This window comes from Python bivittatus, unplaced genomic scaffold, assembly GCF_059951505.1.
Source record: "Python bivittatus isolate LINGU-HERP-01145 unplaced genomic scaffold, Pbiv_v1 ctg000200_np1212, whole genome shotgun sequence".
NCBI lineage: Eukaryota > Metazoa > Chordata > Lepidosauria > Squamata > Pythonidae > Python > Python bivittatus.
Window position 1 is genome coordinate 20330107 of NW_028277040.1, and position 17840 is coordinate 20347946.

General features: G+C 38.1%; 1 protein-coding gene across 8 annotated transcripts in view; it reads left to right on the forward strand.

Moving 5' to 3' along the window:
• Nucleotides 1–708: 708 nt before the first annotated feature.
• Nucleotides 709–17840, forward strand: part of LNPK (lunapark, ER junction formation factor) — a 63589-nt gene continuing 46457 nt past the window's right edge. Inside the window, exons 1-4 of one of the 8 annotated variants that reach the window (XM_088135778.1) lie at nucleotides 709–1619; nucleotides 10785–10875; nucleotides 13812–13856; nucleotides 15276–15463. In XM_088135778.1, the coding sequence (XP_087991904.1) occupies nucleotides 10849–10875; nucleotides 13812–13856; nucleotides 15276–15463 (260 nt within the window). In that variant the 5' untranslated portion in view covers nucleotides 709–1619; nucleotides 10785–10848. Of the gene's footprint in view, nucleotides 1620–1686; nucleotides 1799–5794; nucleotides 5907–10784; nucleotides 10876–11395; nucleotides 11510–13811; nucleotides 13857–15275; nucleotides 15464–17840 lie in introns of those variants that run through there. The other 7 variants (XM_088135781.1, XM_088135779.1, XM_088135782.1 and 4 more) reach the window with 7 other exon arrangements.

Below are 17840 nucleotides of genomic sequence, written 5' to 3' on the forward strand. Positions count from 1 at the left end.
CTTGTAAAGATGTAAATGCAATGTTGAACTATATTCCAAAAATATAGAACTTGGCATGTTATAAAGAACTGGCTCAATCTAGCTTGGAGATCAGCTAAGAGAATCATTCTACAAAGGTGGAATGTCAAAAAGTGGATTCAAGAGATGTGTTCTTCACTGATTTTTTAAATGTCTTTATATCGCACAGATGATAGATATTATGTGGCTATATGGTTTAGATTTACTAATATGTTAAAGGACTAAGGTTATCTTAACAGCACATATGGATTTTTAAAAAAGTTTCAGTTTATCACTAATATGTACATGTGTGTGTAGATTTTTGTGTGTATTACAGGCATCACTATTGTATTGTTTTAATTTTGTTAATAAAAACAGGTAAAATGACCCACTTCCCCTCCTCTCCTGTTGTTGCCACCTGTGGCAAGAAAAATGGAGGGTTGACAGAAAAGGGGGAACTCTGTCTTTCTTCCCCCCACTTCTTTTGCCACTGGGGAACAGGAGATGCAGGGGTAGATAAATGACAGAAGTAGTGGAGAAAGGCTTTTTTCCTGCCTAGGATCTTATTCGTGCCATGCTGTGTCAAAACACCCTAAGGAAACTGTGCATTGGCTGAATGCCTTTGATGCAAAAGCAGGAGAGATACAATATCGTCTATGATGACTAGCATGTTCTTCTCCCGTTTAACTGAGAAGAACACCTTTATTTCCTCCCCCCCCATTATATTTCTGTTCCGATTTTAGAGTGCAAGAGGCCGTGTGCCTTTAGCGTCTGCTCCTTGTAAAATGTCCTGATACCGCTGTCCTCTAATAGCGGGAAAAGACTTTCCGTCTCCTCCGTCCGTGCAAAAGCACACTTGCGGCTCTCCACCTGTGCAGAAGGCTTTATAAATCTATATCCAACAGCTGGATATGCGCTTTAAACACGCCCCTTGCGTCTTCCGCGCTTAGCACCAAACACGGGGACTGCAAAGCCAGGCGCTGCTCCCGCCGGGCCTCCTCTTCCCGCCCTGTCCATAGAGGCACCGCCAGTTCTCTGCCTGTCACTCTCCGCGCTCTCTTTCATCCTAAAGGTACAAAACGCCCGCGATTCTTTTTAAGTCCGGGCGCTTGAAGAGTTAATTATTGTCTGGGTTCTTACGCCCGCCCGTTCCGAATCGAGCCTCAGAAGCAAAACTTCCCTCCCAAATTCAGTACTGTACCACTCTGGCTTCTAGGCCGGACGACATACATTTTAAGCTCCACTATGTCGATTCCCAGAGAGTCAATCAACAAACTATCTCTTTCTTGCAGTTGAACTTGAAAGCCCTCCGTAGTGGAACAGCGGATGAATAATTCCATGCAAACAACGTAACAAACGCCGGACGACTCGTCCTTTTCCAAGATGGCCACGTAGCGTACGGCGCCAGTCTTGCGTCATAACCGCCTCCTCGGTGGCTTTGCTTTGCCCTTTTCTAGAATGGCCGCACCGCGGGCGTCGCCAGCCTCCTCACGTTGTTCCTCGGACTGAGAGACGCGAAGGAAGTTCGACGGGAGGGGAGGGAAGAAACCCCGTTTTCCTCGCCCCACGTCGAGCAGCGCAGCTGAAGCACGTCGGAAGGGAGTTGCGGTGGGGCAGGGAAGGTGCGTTTCCCCCCGGGGGCAGGAGAGGGGGGCGTGTACGCCTGCTGGCCGGCTGACGGGTGGCGATAAAAAACTTTAGAGAAGGAGCGACGGGGAAGGGAGGTGTTGCAGCTTAGCAGCGTCCCGAGTGAGACCTGCCGGGGGTCTGTTAAGTTTAACGAAGGGGAAAAGCGAGGGAGGTGAGTGGCTTCGCGGAGTTGGAGCGGCTTGCTTGCCTGCCCGCCCGCCCTGGCCCTTATTAGCCTGCTGGTCTTCAGCATCCCTCGATGGCCACCGCTCCCTGCCTTGCCTTTATGAGAGCCTGCTGCGGATCGGCTTGGGAGCGCCGGACAGAGGCCGTCGATGCCCTGCGTTGGGATGCCAGGGCGTACGAGTGGCACGACCCTTCCCCTGCGGAGGCTGCCGCAGTAACCATTGAGGGATGGGCGGAGGGAGAGGAGGCAAGCCTGTGCTCCCTAGGCGCCCAGCTGGGTCACGCTGTTGCACGCAGTCTAGCCTTCTTGAATATAGGCCTCAGAGCCTGACTAAATGTGTGGACTGCATTTTAGAGTGAAACTAGCAGATTTGGACTTGGGTGGCTTTTCGATCTTGTTTTTTTTTTCCCCCCTTTTCCTTTTCGGTTAGATATCACACTAAATTGATCCCCCTCCTCTGTTTTAAAAAAATAATTCTAATTCAGAATCAGTGGTTCTGTATTTAAGCTATGTATGTAGGTATGTCCATATAAGGCCTTACACCATTAAAAGTGTACAATGATTTAGGAGTTATACCACAGATACATCTTGTGTAAAGTTGCTAAAAAAGGAAAGGGGAAATGTAAAATAAATAGTTCTCATTGTGGGAAAGCGTGCATAGTGAGTGGCTTCTTGCCTTGCTTATGTATGAGATTTCATCTAGCTTACTTAAACAGAAATAAAGTAATTCAGGTTTGTTTGTTTTTTAGGATTTGGATTGCTCAATTAATTACTGGCAACCATGAAACTTCTACAAGAGTCTGTAAAAATGCAGATTTTTACAGCCATACACAATTTAGTTTTTTTCTTAAGGTGGGGGGGGGAATTGATGGAGGAACCAACTGCATATTACAGTGGGAAGGGAAGTACTGATTCCTGCCTAGGAAGATGTAAGAAAAGCATTGCCCTATTTTTTCCTTCCCATTATGTACTCCAAAATCAGTTCTCAAAATTTTATTTTTGGTCACACTGTATGTAATTAAGATTCCACTTATGACAGAAACATGCAGCACCTTATTGCTTTTCAGTATTTGGCAATATTTGTCATCTGTTTCAAACCCAGTGCAGACACTATGCTCCTCCTCTGGTGTTCAACATTTCAGAATAGTTTAGACTATAATCATTTAGTTCCTGAGATGGCAAGGCACCCCTCTGCCATACAGAAGATCTTCAGTGTGAATGTCTGCAGCTGTTGCTTCTCTCTGAAGACAGTAAAAAGGAACGTGGGGCCCATGACAGGGAAGATTGAAACTTTGAGAACCAGAGTTCTTCTATTCCCCCATCGCCTCCATCCCAAAGTAGGGAATAAAGGTCTTCAGCTCAGGAGGCTGAAGGTTTATCTTCTGACCCATTTGGGAAAACGGGCAATGGGAAGAAAAGAAACAAAACAAAAAAATCCATCATACTTTTCAGCTTGCCGATTAAGTTAGCAATTATATTTCCCCTGTCCTCTTTGGATTGCTCAATTAAAGGCATATTTTTATTCATCAGTTATTGCTTCTTTGGATGAGTAATTTATCTAGCTGACCATTTATTATCTAGCCAACAGATTTGGAAGAGGTTTGGCAATGACTGAACTGCTAAAATATTTTTTCCAGTATCTCGAGTTGTTTCTTGATTAGCTAAACACTGAAAGTGGTGTAACATGAACACAATGATGCATTTTGTGAGATGTTAAAATAATGAACTCCACTCTCTGCCAGTAGCTTTTAGTTCCAAAGTGGAAAATGTATTTTTTTCTTTGTATGATAAAAAAAATGACAAATGAATATTTAATAGAAAAACAGCTCAAAGCCTGTCTTTTGTTTTTGCGTGCATGGCTGGATTTATCTGTGTTAGATAAACCATGTTTTAATGAGCATTGTGCAGTTAGTCCTTGTACATGTTAGCTGTATCCTCTAATTCAATGTTTCTCAACCTGGGCAACTTCAAGTGCGTAGACTTCAACTTTCAGAATTCCCCAGTCAGCATGGCCATTGTCAAGAATTCTGGAAATCGAATTCCACACATCTTAAAGTTGCTCAGGTTGGGAAATGTTACTCTAGTTCTTAAAAGTATAGGCTGCTGGGCCTAAATGTTGCTAGGTCTCTCCAGGCAAGGAGTCTGAACATGTGATTAGCATGCATAGCACTAAAAAGTTTATTCCCAGTTGAGGTCATCCTGTATTCTAGAGAGGATGCCCTTTGAGACTAATTCTGATAGTCATCTTTTCTTTGGGTGGGGGTGGGGGGAGGTTGCCCTGAAATTAACAACTCTCTTTTCAGTTCTGTGCTCTTTCTCCATAGAACTTGAAGTTGTATGAGATTTCTTATTTGGGAAAAGGTGGGTATGTCTCCTTGCATCATTAGTGGTTCCTCAGACAATGATTTTTCCCTTTGGTCCAGAAGCTAGGGAAACACTTGAAGGGAAAATAGATGGCTGATCAAAAGTACCTGGTAATAGCCATTCTAGTGGGCATAGCTCATGTTCTGCATCCCAAAGTCTTCTGGATCATGCTGGGATGTTCAGGTCTTTATCACCTGCTTGAGATTTGGAGCAGGAGCAAGAATTTGACTTTTATGTTAAGTCAAATCCCTCCTCCTGCTCCAAATCTCAAGCAGGTGATATAATATCTTATATTAACTCTTCTTCCTGTCTGAATAGATAAAGCTAGGTAGCTCAAAGGGCTGACCTGTGTAAGGAAGTTTCTTTGTTTTTATAAAGTTAACAGATAAATATTGAAAGAAAAAATAAATACTTTAAAGTGTTTCTGATTTTGAATTCAAATTTTTAAATAAGCATGCCTACTAACTTAGGCTTTATTTCTTGGCAAGTAAATACAGTAGAGGATATTTACAATATAGGAAGTTCAAGGAATGTTATCCAAGAACTTTGGTTTTGTAGCCTATATGCATTATACAGATGAAAGAGGTATTTTTCTTTGAGGTTCTTTGTACATGTATAAGGAGGTAAAAGGACACTGGTTATCTTGGAAGGTAAGATGATCTCATTTAGAAATAGCTCATTCGGTAAGATGATCTTATTTAGAGATAGCTCATTCGGTAAGTAGGACTGGATTTTGATTGTGTGCATATTTGTTCAGAAGTAAGTCCAGAGTTTTCTATATAAGAGTTGGCTGGTTAGTACATTTTTCTATGAGATTAAAAGGAATTGTTGTTTTTGATTCATATTAGTAAATAAGCATGACTTTAGAATTGAAGAGTGTAGAGATCAGATAGTTGCAGTGCATAAAATAAAAGAATAAAAATTGATCAATGATAGTATCCAGGATAGTATATCCTAGGTTTAGTGCTTGTGATAGCATGCTTGTTCCTGGTTCAAAAGTGGGCTCCCTAGAAAAGAAATAGCAGGGGCTATTATGATTTTATCATTCACGTAATGCTCCTTGGTTTGTTTACCCACACTGAGTTCTGTGGGACTTAATCCAAGCTAAAATGGCTGGATAACAATTGTCATTTATAATCCTTGTTCTATTTTTACTTTAAAAAGGGGGGAAAAACAGGTCAGATATTTGATCACTGATATTGGCCAACTCATAGCAGATTTGAACACATTTGTGCACTGTATATTTGGATTTCATTTGAAATATAGTGTCAGAAGGATACTATAATTGAAATACATTACTTTTTAATGATTTTATTAAAAGTTTTAAAAAAGAAGATAAAAACTAATACAAACTAATACTGTATAAAGTTAGAAAGAAGAAAAAGAAAAAAAATCAAAGAGAAAGCTAAAAGTGCAAGAAAGGAAAAATAAAAAAAATAGAAAAGAAAGAAAAAAGATACAAAGAAGTGGCTTCTGATCTTATTTACAGCAGTTAAAGTACGATTATAAATTTACCAATTCCTTTAAAGTTACAACATGTCTTTCTTCTTTCTATAATCTAGCCTGTCTAATCATCAAAACCATAAATCATAAGTTCATTTTTTCTGTTTTCCGCAAAAAGTCCATAAGAGGTTTCAGTCAGCAGTCAACATAGATATTGTCTTTTCTCTAATCAAAGAAGTCAGTTTGGCATCTCAGTTTTGTCATCTTCACCAATCATTCTTCCATTGTAAGTATTATCAAAGAAATACAATACTTTTGAAATACTTGTACTGTATTCCATTAATCCTCTCAGTGCTTTTTAGAAAAAGTAATTTAGCAGGGTCCATGACTACCTTTGTGTTATCTTGTGGCAGTTCAAGAAATCTGCCTGTTTCCTTTTTTTTTTTTTTTAAAGGAAGATTATAGCACACATATACTAGTACTAAACTTTCCAATACAGAAGAGCTGAGGGTTTTTCTTTCCTTTTAATCCCCACATTTTCCATTGTTTATAACATTACCTGATTTGCTCCCTCCCCCAAATTATACCCCCAGTTTCACCAAGTAATGAATGAAATATTAAAAGGGATCCAAGATGAACTTTCCAAGCGGACATGACCTGAGATTGTTCAAGCATCCTTTCAGCCTCACCAGTTGCATAGCTGTTGGTTTTTAGGAGGATAATTTAGCAGAAGTATAGTTTGGATATACCTGGATATCTGCAGGGCTGCTTATTCCAAGTGGAATCTGGTGTCCCAAGGCATACTGGTAGAAAAACTTTAGTAAGAGCCCCTGTCCCCTGTGAGTTATGGCAGGAGAAGACTTGAAAAGTGAATGTTCTGTGCTGTAGCTCCCCTTGTCCAGAATCAGCTCCTTCCAGAAATAAGATTAGCATCCTCAGTGCTAATATTTGGAAAACTTGTTGAAACTTGGTTATTTAAGTAGGCATTTGGAGATTGAGATGTGGAAGATATATGTATCCAGGATATGTGTGGGTGCTATTAATGATGTTATTTTATTGAGAAGTGGCTTTATTTATATGTATTTGTATATTTCTTATTGTATATTGCTTTTGTAAGCTGTTTAGGATTGTTTTTAATTGAACTAGCTTAATTGAACTAGCACTTGTAGATAGGTAGGTAGATAGGTAAGTGGATCGATCAATCGATTGATCGATCTGGCAAATCCTTTTGACAGATAGATAAGCAAATATCCACTTTCTTTGGGTGTATCTTTTGTTCATGTCTGGAGGAAAAGCTATTAACAAGTGAGATGTTGAACTCTGTATGCATATCCTCCCATCTTCTATAATATAACCTTTTACCATTACTTTTCTTTATTAATACATGTTTTCATGTACTAGGATATGATTAAATAGCTTATTCTTTCTGCCCTTAAAATCTTTTTCTCATGATACAGTAAGAGCTACTTACAACTCCAAGAATTAGGAAGTGAGGCAGTCTTGGAATCAGTCATTTGTAGCCCAAGTAGAAAAAGTTTGTTATCCTTTTTGTGGAAAGTACTTCCGGCTGCAGCCTGGTTTTCTCTGTTGCATTGTACCTTATTGTGGTAAAATTGTGTTCCTGTGGAGGAAGTGGGAAAATCTTGACCTGCTTGTATATACTACAAGTTGGCTATGCTTCAGCAGCAAATGAAATTATCAGGAACTGCTCACACATGTTGGATAAAGTTAAAAGAAGACCCCATTCCAGGTTAGCAGAAGCATGGAGAAGGTTTTAATTATTAAATCTCAGGCAAGACACTCCCAAGAGCTTCTGCAAGCATTCTCTTTTCTCAACTCTCTTAATGCTTCCCATCATGATTAAAATTGCAGACATTCCTGGAGGAGAAAAAGTAATCACCAACTGGATCTATGCTAATTTGAACCTTCCTATTTAGGCCAAAAGGGAAGAGGGTAAATGTGTATTTGTGTGTGTATTTATATATATGTATATGTGTGTGCGTGCATGCGTGTGCCTGTGTATGTCGCTCTTGGCAACTGGCTTTGATTCTTTTCCAAGCATGATTCTCATAGAGTTCTCTTTAGCAAGATTTATTGAGGTGAATAGGAAGGGGTTACAAAAATTCCAGAAACTGAATTCTTTTCCATTTAGAACCATATGTCCCCAAGTACACTTGGGTGAAGACTTTTTCATTTCTTTATACAGATAGTCCTTGCTTAACGACCATTTGTTTAATGACAGTTAAGCCTCACAAGGGCTTCGGAAAAGTCGCCTTACGACCTGTACCATCGTAAAACATTGCCCCCCATGGTCACATGGCTGCATTTTGAGTGCTTGGCAACTGGCTTGCATTTATGACCGGTTGCCAACGCCTTGCAATCAGGTGATTGCCATTTGCAATCTTCTCTGCTGGCTTCCCCAGAAAGTCGATGCAGGAAAGATTGCAAGCAGAGGGGACGGAGGGAAACCTCTCAGCAGTGTGCAGGAGGGGAAACCTTTCGGCAGGCTGCAGGAACGCTTGAGACCGAAAGGGCTGCCTGCTGGGAGGATTTCAGCTCTGCATGGAGCTGAACTGAAACCGTCCGGCAAGCAGCCCTTTCGCTCTCAAAGAGCTGAAATCCTTCAGCAGACAGCTCTTTCACTCTGTCCACTTAATGACCTGGGAGATCACTTAGTGGCCGCAACCAGGAGTGCCTGAATTGTGGTTGTTGAGTGAAGCAGTCATGTGGGCATCTCGCTTAACGACTGCTTCGCTCAACGATTGAGATTCTGGTCCCAATTGTGGTAATTAGGTGAGGACTACCTGTAACAGCTTTCCTATGATCTAGGAGATTGGGATTTGGGCAGTATACAAATTTAATAAATTATTATTACTCTCTCTGAAAACAGAGAAGCTTAGAGCTGGGTATTTACATATAAATCTTCTGAACCATAATCAGATTGGGACTCAGTTATTGCGCACACACATATGCATGTCGTACACACAGACACAGCTCTTATATATTTTTTTATTTTAAATGTCAACAAGACAGATTAAATCTTGAGACTTTGAAATAATCTGTAATTCTAGTATTCCATCTTGTCCTAGTGCTATTGCTAAATCCTGACTCTTTAATAAAGTCTTTTCTTAGGATAATCGTGGACAATATCCTGTCTATCACCAATACATAATTATGCCAAAGAATCTTCTTTCCCTTTCCCTTTCCCCTTAGCCCAGGAAACAGAAGGAAATATCTGTTTTCATCTGATGGCTAATTAATGATTTTCCAAATCTTGAAGTGGGAATTTGATTTTGGTTTCTTTGAATTTACTAAATTCCCCAAGAAAATTATAAAAATGGCCTTCAACCACCCAATAAATCAGGAGAGGTATACAGAACTTCCTCCTCTGTTGGACAACTCCTCTCTCTTTTTCTCTGTCACTTCTCTTTATCCCCCCCCCCAAAAAGAAGCTGTGTCTATCATATCAAGCCAGCAAAAGTAGCCCAGCACTGCCCAGAAAGGTTTGTTTTTTTTTACTTTCTCAGTTTTTATTTCTATTTTCTCCTCAAGAAAGCAACTTCCATGTTAGTTTTTTATTCTGTATCCTCAAGCTAAGCTGTGCCTGATTCTGCACTTTTAACACGCGAATGCTACATTTTTAAACCTCTTTTGATTCTTTGCTGTGACAAGAAGCTTTAATGGTGCAACTTTATTTTTCCACTTCATTCTTCTATTCCTAACTCTGTCTGTACACCACTAAAGTGAATCATTCCTTAAAATCCTCCATTTCTTCCTTGACCTCACTCTTTGACTTTCTATCATTTCACTGAGTGTATTAAATTTCTCTTAGATGGTTAACTAAGATTTCTGCATAACTGAATTGTAACTGGTGAACACCATGTGCTTACTTGATAGCCAGTAACCTCGAGTCTTATTTAATAAATTGAATTGATTGGTTATACTTTCATTTTTTGGACTTTCAAAGGCTGCTTAATAAAATTTATTAACCTATAATGTTCAGAGCGTACAGAATTAATACTGTAGGAAGCCCCAGTTTGTACTAACAGAATTAATAGGAATGTTGGTTTCCATTTTGAGCCTATCTATATTTTTAGTTCCTCGTAGATGAAAAAAGAAGTAGAGGTATTATATTAAACATTTAATACTTTTTGGAGTGTGAATGAGAGACAGGAGGTGCTTTCATGTTTATTCAAATTAAATACCACTGGGTTCACTGGCTAAGTGTGTCTAGGACTGTAGGTCATAATATTAATATGTGGTGCTTGCTGTCCAGCTTGCAGTAAAGTTGCTTAGTTCACAAGATCTGTTCCACAACTTGCATTATGGGTATTCTAGAGAATACACCCTCACTTGTTTTTCTCTGTTGTTGAGGGGATCTCTCAGCACTAGAGGGACTAGAATTTTGAGTGATTTCCCTGCAGACTCTCCACAGGCCCCTCTCTCATACCTCTACACGGATCCTGAATCCTTTGGAACAGATGAGAATGTAGGGAGTTGCAGGGAGTGAGGGAGAAATTGCTGAAAACTGTGTACCTCCCTCCTGGCAGCAGAAGCAAACTAGTTTTTGGTTCTGCCCTAGATATTCTTGTTTATTATGCCAAGAAACTGTAATGCCATTAAAATACTTTTTTTTAGGGCAAGCAAGTTAATTTGAATTGTAGTTGTATCTTATGCCATATTTGCATGAATGGAGGTCTTTAATTTCAATAATGCCTTTCTGGGATTTGAATGAAGTTCATAATATTCACATTGAAATTCTGTTGAAATATTAATCAGCTCTCAGACTCTCCATTCTAAAACTGCAGTTGCTAATGATAGTCATCTAATTGGTAGTAAATTTTTTATTTTTATTTGTCTAGTATTAATTAAAGAAGGGATGGAACTTTATTTTGTTTCCATGGCTACTTGATATTTTAGAGTGTGGGTTTCTTTTGGAAAGCTTTACCTCATAATTCAGAGAACAAAATGTATACTCTAGCATAAAACAAAGTACAGTATATATATGTAAAGTTAAAATGTGGAGGTGAATTTGAAAACTTGCTTATGTGTGTTAGTGATGAGTCATTTGGATGACTAGAATATAGTTTGAAATATCTTGATACTTTTTAGGATTACACTGTGGGTGAATTTTTAATTAAAAACACAAATGCTTTACTTCTAGCTGTGAATTCCATTACAAGATTGGTTATACGTTACCAAAACGACCCGTCTCCACAAATAAAGCAATGGGTGGAATCATTTCCAGATGGCGGGTAAGTAAATCTTCTCAATTGGAGGTACATGTTTTTGTAGTGCAGGCAGGAGAGTGTCTCAAATGAACTTTTAAGTTTTTCTGTAATATAGAACAACATGGTGAGTGTAGCTAGGGCAGAATCATATTTATCAGTGTATTGGGTGCTCTTATTTCTACTTCTGCGATGAGCCTTCCAAAGAAGATAAGCAACTGGAATGTTTAGACTGGAGGATGTAGTCCATCTGTTACAATCAGAAGGCCATGCATATCTTTTATGCAGCATTGTATCATGTCTGGTTGTTATGGGCTGAGATGTCCTAGGTGGTGTGGTAGAAGATAACATATTGTTAATAACCAAAGGGTTGTCTAGAGGAAAGATGGGTGAAGCAAAATCTGTTGAGTTTTGGTAAGCTAATTTTGTAATATCTGGGATGTAGCTGCTTAATGAGAGGCCACATATAAAAGGCAGCTTTGTTTATGGAGTTTTTCCCTTTTTTTGGAATGATTAACAAAAGTAGCATTTATATCCTGCTTGCTAGTATTTGGAGTGCATCTTATGGAAGACTTTTCTGAGAACAGACAAATCATATTATCATTGAATTTCTAAGTTGGAGATGGGAGTCAAGAATGGGAATAGCGGCTTGAGTTTGAAGGTATTTGTGGTTTTTAATGAAGACTGCCTGTTAAAATGTATAAATCACATGTGGGGAATCATGTTTAAACTTTAAACATAATTCAATAAACTTGTTAGTCCTGTTTTAAAAACATGAATGCCGTTGGGTTATATTTGTGTATATGGAGTGTTTAGTTTTTCCCATATAAGCAAATTTTATTTTTCAGATCTGTTTAATCTAAAAAAGACCCTTCTATTTAAACAGAGCTTCTTTATACATATAGAAAAAGGGGTCCTTTCCATTTATGTGCAAACGTATATGGCTGTGAAGTGTTGAAGATAATGCCATTATACAAAAGGATGTATCTGCATATTTTTTTTTTGCTATGTATACATCACATTTATATCCCACCCTTCTTTTTAAAAGCTCTCAGGGCAGCATTTATGGTATTAATGTAATGTATTTGCACATTAATCCTGGGAAGTAGGTTCCAGTTGACAGATACTGACTCACTGAAGGCCACCTGCAAATTTCATGGCAGAATTGAGATTTTGAACTCAAGTCTCTCTGGCATACTACACTGCCAGTTTATTGCATTGATTACACTGTTGAAGGAAGAACCTACATTTACTGCACTTTGATCTACTGCACTGTAACTGTAGAGTATGGAAATTTGCCTAACTGAAATTTGTCCTCAACATGATAGGAATGCATAGAAATCTATCACTAAACTAGTATCCCTAAACACTAGTACCCCAAACAGCCTTCTCTACTTCCTCTTTTCTTCTTCCTTTTTTTTTTTTTTGCTAGAGCATTCAGACAAGGTCTTATGCACTTCTTTTCACTGGAGTGCAAGATCACAGTTAAGATTAGCAGGCCCAGAAAAAAACTGATCTAGTGTCTAAACATATTCTGGCCCATAAGAACTTATAGATGGCTGTTAATTATCTAGATATTTAGTGATTAATTAATTAATTAATTAATTAGATTGTTGAAGAGAGAGATTCAGGTATGCTGTGCATATGCACACATATATAGGAGGCTAGAGTACAAGTTTGTATGAGAGTTTCCATGTAGAGGTGAGATGAGCATAAATGTTCATTTGTGTTCCCATCATTTTGAAGCATTTCCCTTTCCCATTGTAAATTTGCCTGTGTGTGTGAGGGAGAGATGGAGAGGAGACCTTTCAGCATATATATTACTTAATGTGGTTACGTACAGTATTTTCTTTTCTTATACTGTTAGAGCAACCTTTTCTGTTTTCTTACCATTGGAAGGGTAGTGGCGATTGGATCCTCTGGCTGCAGGGCCTCCCTCAGTCTGCTCTTGGCGTGACCCTTTTTGTTTCAGCTTCATTGGAGCACTGATAGCAAGCAGAGCAGAGCAGAGACTTTTGGCCATGTCCTATATTTATAGATTTCAGGCTGGCAAAATCATATGGCTTTTAGCGTGTCCTCCCAGAGACTGTAGATAAATTTATTTAAAGATAAAATCTGTCCTTTTTATCTATTTAATTATGCAAAACTAGACAGATCTGTTTAAAATTCAAGAGGATCTTACCATAAACCTTGCAACAAAATGAAGTCTTCTGTTTGTACTTATGGAACATATAGAAAGATAATTAATGTGTACATTGAAGATTACGAAAATTTACAACTTGATTAATTTTTCCCTGCGCTAATTTTTCTTTTTCTTCCCCCCTTTTAAAAACCTTCCATAAGCTTATTAGTTTTTTTTCACTTCTTAAATTTCCTAGTAAGTAGAAACTTTCATGTACCCTAAAATAGAAGTTCCTTGACTGGTATGTACTAACATTTTAATCGCCCTGAAACCAAAGTTACTCCTCTGTAGAACTGTGAAACTGCTTCATTTGGGATGGTCTCGATAAGTCAAGTGAAATTTGTTATTTCAATGATCTACTTTTCTCATACATCATAATATTGATTTTGAGGATATGTGCTGCTGTAAAAACGCAATGTTAAGCCACATCATATACAATTTGTTCCCTCAGAAATTGGTCCCCTTGTCTGTAAATTGCAGTGTTCCACATCCTTATTGCATTTCTTTCTCGTGATCTGTGGAAGCAGCTACAGTTATGGGAAAAGTTACAGTTCTTGTGCTCCAAATGCTTTCGGTCACTAGTAATATACAACCTTAGCATGAGGTGACTGAGGAAGTGAGCTAATATAAGTAGAGAAAACGTTTGAAAGGGAGGCTGTTATTTCTCAAATTATTACAACTCTTTCCTCACCTCCAAATTTCGAATTTTTGTTTGTTTGACAGTATTTATTATCTAGTCCCTCAGGGTAAATTTTCACAACTTTTTCCTTTCATTTGTAAGCAGGCAAAACCTTCCACTATAGAAGTGTTGGAAAAACTTGATAAGGTAGGATTTTCTCTTAATACTGATTTTATGAGCTATCTGAGAGGCTTTAATTATCTTTTCAAGTGTCAGGTTATATGTAGTTTAAATTGGAGAACATAAAAAAATTATGGGTGATTGGTTAGAGCATCATATATATGTCACAAGCATAAACATTCTTGATAGGAGCGGTCCATTTGAGAATAAGTGAAAATGGAAATTGAAGGATATAATGCTGAATTTTAGGAGGAAAGTACTTTTGGAAGGGGAAATAAAAGAGACTATGCATAGGTAGTAGGAGAAATGGAAAGATGAAGAAATGAAAGAAATGAAAAGAAAATACTGAGCAGCAGCCTTCTCCAGCGCTATAAAGCAGCCTTTATTGCCAAAGACTTTCTTGCCCTGGAGTGGGACAGATGAATAACAAATTAATTTGCCTGTTAAGCTTAGTATAAAATGCTTCCATGTAAGTAATAGTTATGAGAGCCAGTTTGGTGTAGTGGTTAAGGCATCAGGCTAGAAACCGGGAGACTTTGAGTTGTAGTCCCACAAATCCAGTTGGGTGACCTTGGGCCAGTCATTCCCTCTTAGCTCTAGGAAGGAGGCAATGACAAACCACTTCTGAAATTTTGCTAAGAAAACTGCAGGAACTAGTCCAGGAGGCACCAAAATATAATAAATAAGGCACCAAAATATAATAAGTAATAGTTAAGATAATAGATTATGCTAGTGCTTATTCAGAATTTCAGGTAGTCTTCGTTTAGCAACTTCAATTGGTTCAGATGACGTGGTTGCTAAGCAAACCTCATGACAGAGGGAGAGAGAGACTCTGTGAAGATCACTGGTTGCTGCTGTCTCGTTTAGATTAAGTTACTCTCACTCCGACATGCATTATTGTCAGGGGCAGAAATTTGGGTAAGCGTGCGCATTGGTTGGAAAATGACTTTTTTACTACTGTTCATTATTGTCGTATTTGCAAATAGTTACTATCTGAGGCAGTTGCTAAATGAAGACCACCAGTGGTCAAATGTATTTATTTTCAGGTAATAAACTATATTTAAAAATAAAACTACATTTTTATAGCTTTGTTTTTCTGGTTTCTGCCATTTCCACAAGCATATTGGATATTCTTGGGCTGAAGATATCTGAAGATAATGAGTTAGTCTTTATAACTCATTCCTTTTTAATATAGGATAATATAAAATGATCAGAACCTCATCATTTCCTTCATCATCTTCTTACGCAGAGATTTCCCTATGCTGTTCCACTCCTCCCTATGTGTACTTCAGTGAGGGTGCATATGTTTCCAAACACAAACCATAGACCAGTTTAGGACGTTAAACCTATTCAATTCATTATCTCATTCTTAATTTTTCCGAGGAAAGTTTTAGAAAGTTAAAATGCTATTAAGATACTCAGATATAAATATTTTTATATTTACAGGATATCCAGGCACTGGAAGAGTTCAGAGAGAAAAATCAGAGACAGCAGAAGCTATGGGTGGGAAGGTTTCTCCTCTATTCATCTGTTCTCTATCTTCTCATCTGCTTAGTTATTTATTTGTGGTACCTTCCTGATGAATGGACTGCTCGATTCATTATGACCCTTCCACTTTTTGCATTTCCTCTGATGTAAGTAAAATATTCCTGTTTCATAACTTGTCATATTTACAGACACTATGTAGAAGGAGTTGAAAAGGATGCTGTGGGTTCTCCTTGAAGTAGAATGTGATTCATCTTACTCTGATCTCTGCAGCTATCTAGAACTTGTAGACAGGGAGTCATGAAACAATTTCTTTCATGGGCCAAGCAAGTGCTCTGAGGAGTTCATGATGAATGTACAAGCACACTAGACTTCTGTTGTTATTTTTGAACAAGACATGCACTAATATATAATTTTTGTACTTGATAGCCACAGATGTTATACTCCATTAATTTGTGTATTCACCATCTCAACTGTTATATATATGTTATAACAGTGAGTTTCATAATGTATGCTCCATGTGAAGAAGTACTTTCATTTGTCTGTCCTGAATCTCCCACTCTACAGGTTCATTGGATGATCCCAGTTTCTAGTACTGTGAGAAATAAATAATATTTATGTATGATCTAATATTTCTGGATTATGCCCCTCCGTAATAGTTTTCCCACCTAAGTTAAATGATTCTAAAGATGGAACATTTTCTACATGGTGTTGTTCTAGACTCTTAGAATTCTTTTAGCTTTATAGTAGCCATTTTGAGGTATAAAATTCACAGCTGTACATAGTTTTGAAAAGGTGTTCACATCATAGATTTGTAAATATCTGCCAGGAAGGAAATGTTTTGTTTGGGTTTAAAAGAAGAAAATAAAGTTTTCTGAAACTAAGAAAATAACCTTCAACACAGAATGGACAGCTATTTGGCCAGAGCCTGCATGTGGTCCTAGACTAATGTTTTGTGACTCCTGAAACTCCCTGGAGTCTCTTACATAGTGGTTGTATTTCTGGCAATCACAACTGTGTCTTATTAAACAGACATTATTACATGAGAAACTATCAGTAATATATGAGTGTAAGCTCAATAAAATCACAGAGGACTCAAGGGCTATAGGAATCCTTGGAATAATAATTAGACCAGGTCTGGGGAACACTGACTCTCAGTCAACAGCCCTGGACAGGATGGACAGGGACTTCTTAGAGCTCCATTTTCTGTTATCTTCTCATCTACTTGCTTGCCTGCCTGCTCTTAACTTTTTCTTGTAGCAGTAGCAGTAATCTGATTTAACACAGATCAATTTTCTCTTGTTGGTTGTTATGAGAGGGATGAATTAATTTTTTTTAAAGGCCTTGGGAAAGGATAAGAAAACCCTCAAATGGTACTTCTTTGTATCTTCTGCCCTGGTAATAGGTTGTCTACTTTGCAAGATCAGTTAAAATTAGTCTCAGTTGTTTTTTCCCTGCTAGGAATGGCTAGCTGTTGACAACCTTCTTTCTTTTGGTCAAGAGGTGAATCTATGTGGAACATGTAGTGTGATCTGGTGCTAATTCTGGAGACTTTTCAGTCTTAAGCAAAGTAAATAGTGCCCGCCTTTCTTGGTTGGCAGTTCCTAGAAAAATGCTGCCTTAGGCTACTCTCCAAGGGTCTGATAGTATTACCAATGTTGGCAATGTTTGCTGGCTTTTAAGAATATGTTAGTTGCCTAGCTCGATGCATACATTTAAATTACTTCTAGAAATAAGATAATGAAGGCATTTTTAGTAATTTTGCTATTCTATCTAAAATGTTGTTCAGTTTAGCTTCCTTGAAATCCTAAAAATCTATAGAATTGCCAAATAAGAATAAATGAAGAGAGAAATATGGAACTATCAGAAATATTTATACTCCTAATTTACTTTAATATGTAAAGCCCTTTTCTTTAATATGTATTGTGAATGTGCAAAAAAGGTTTTGCAATTCATAGAGTAAAATTAGGGCTATCAGAGATGAGGGTCTGAAAATTTCAAGCCCTATGATATAGGCTGCTTTTAATACTTTTCACATCAGATAATGTAGCCCAAGTACTAGTGCAGACTTTGGATACTGAGATGATTATGCTCACTGGAAGTATACTCATTTGCATAGAAAAAAAAATTCCAGAACAAGTTCTGATTCTACATTTTATGGAAATTGCATACCTCTGGAGAGACTGTATCTGAGCTGCAAAAGTTCAGATGGCCACAAGATGGCAGCAAAGAAATTTCAAAGACTGTGGCCATCTAGTGGGTGTCGAGATTTCTACAGTCTAGATGTGGGCAACTAAAATGATTTGGAAAAGTTTTGATCCTGAAAAGTTTATCATGATCTTTGTATTTCCTGTTAATCAGTCTGTATTGTGAGATAGGTAAATCTCACAATAGTATTAGTCTTGGTGGCAATGTACTGAAAGCTGTTCACATTGCCACCTTGTTCATAGTTTGAAATTGACGTATCTGTAGCGCAAAGGTGAACCAGTTTTGCTCATAATAAAGGGATTGCTGTTTGGTTCATCA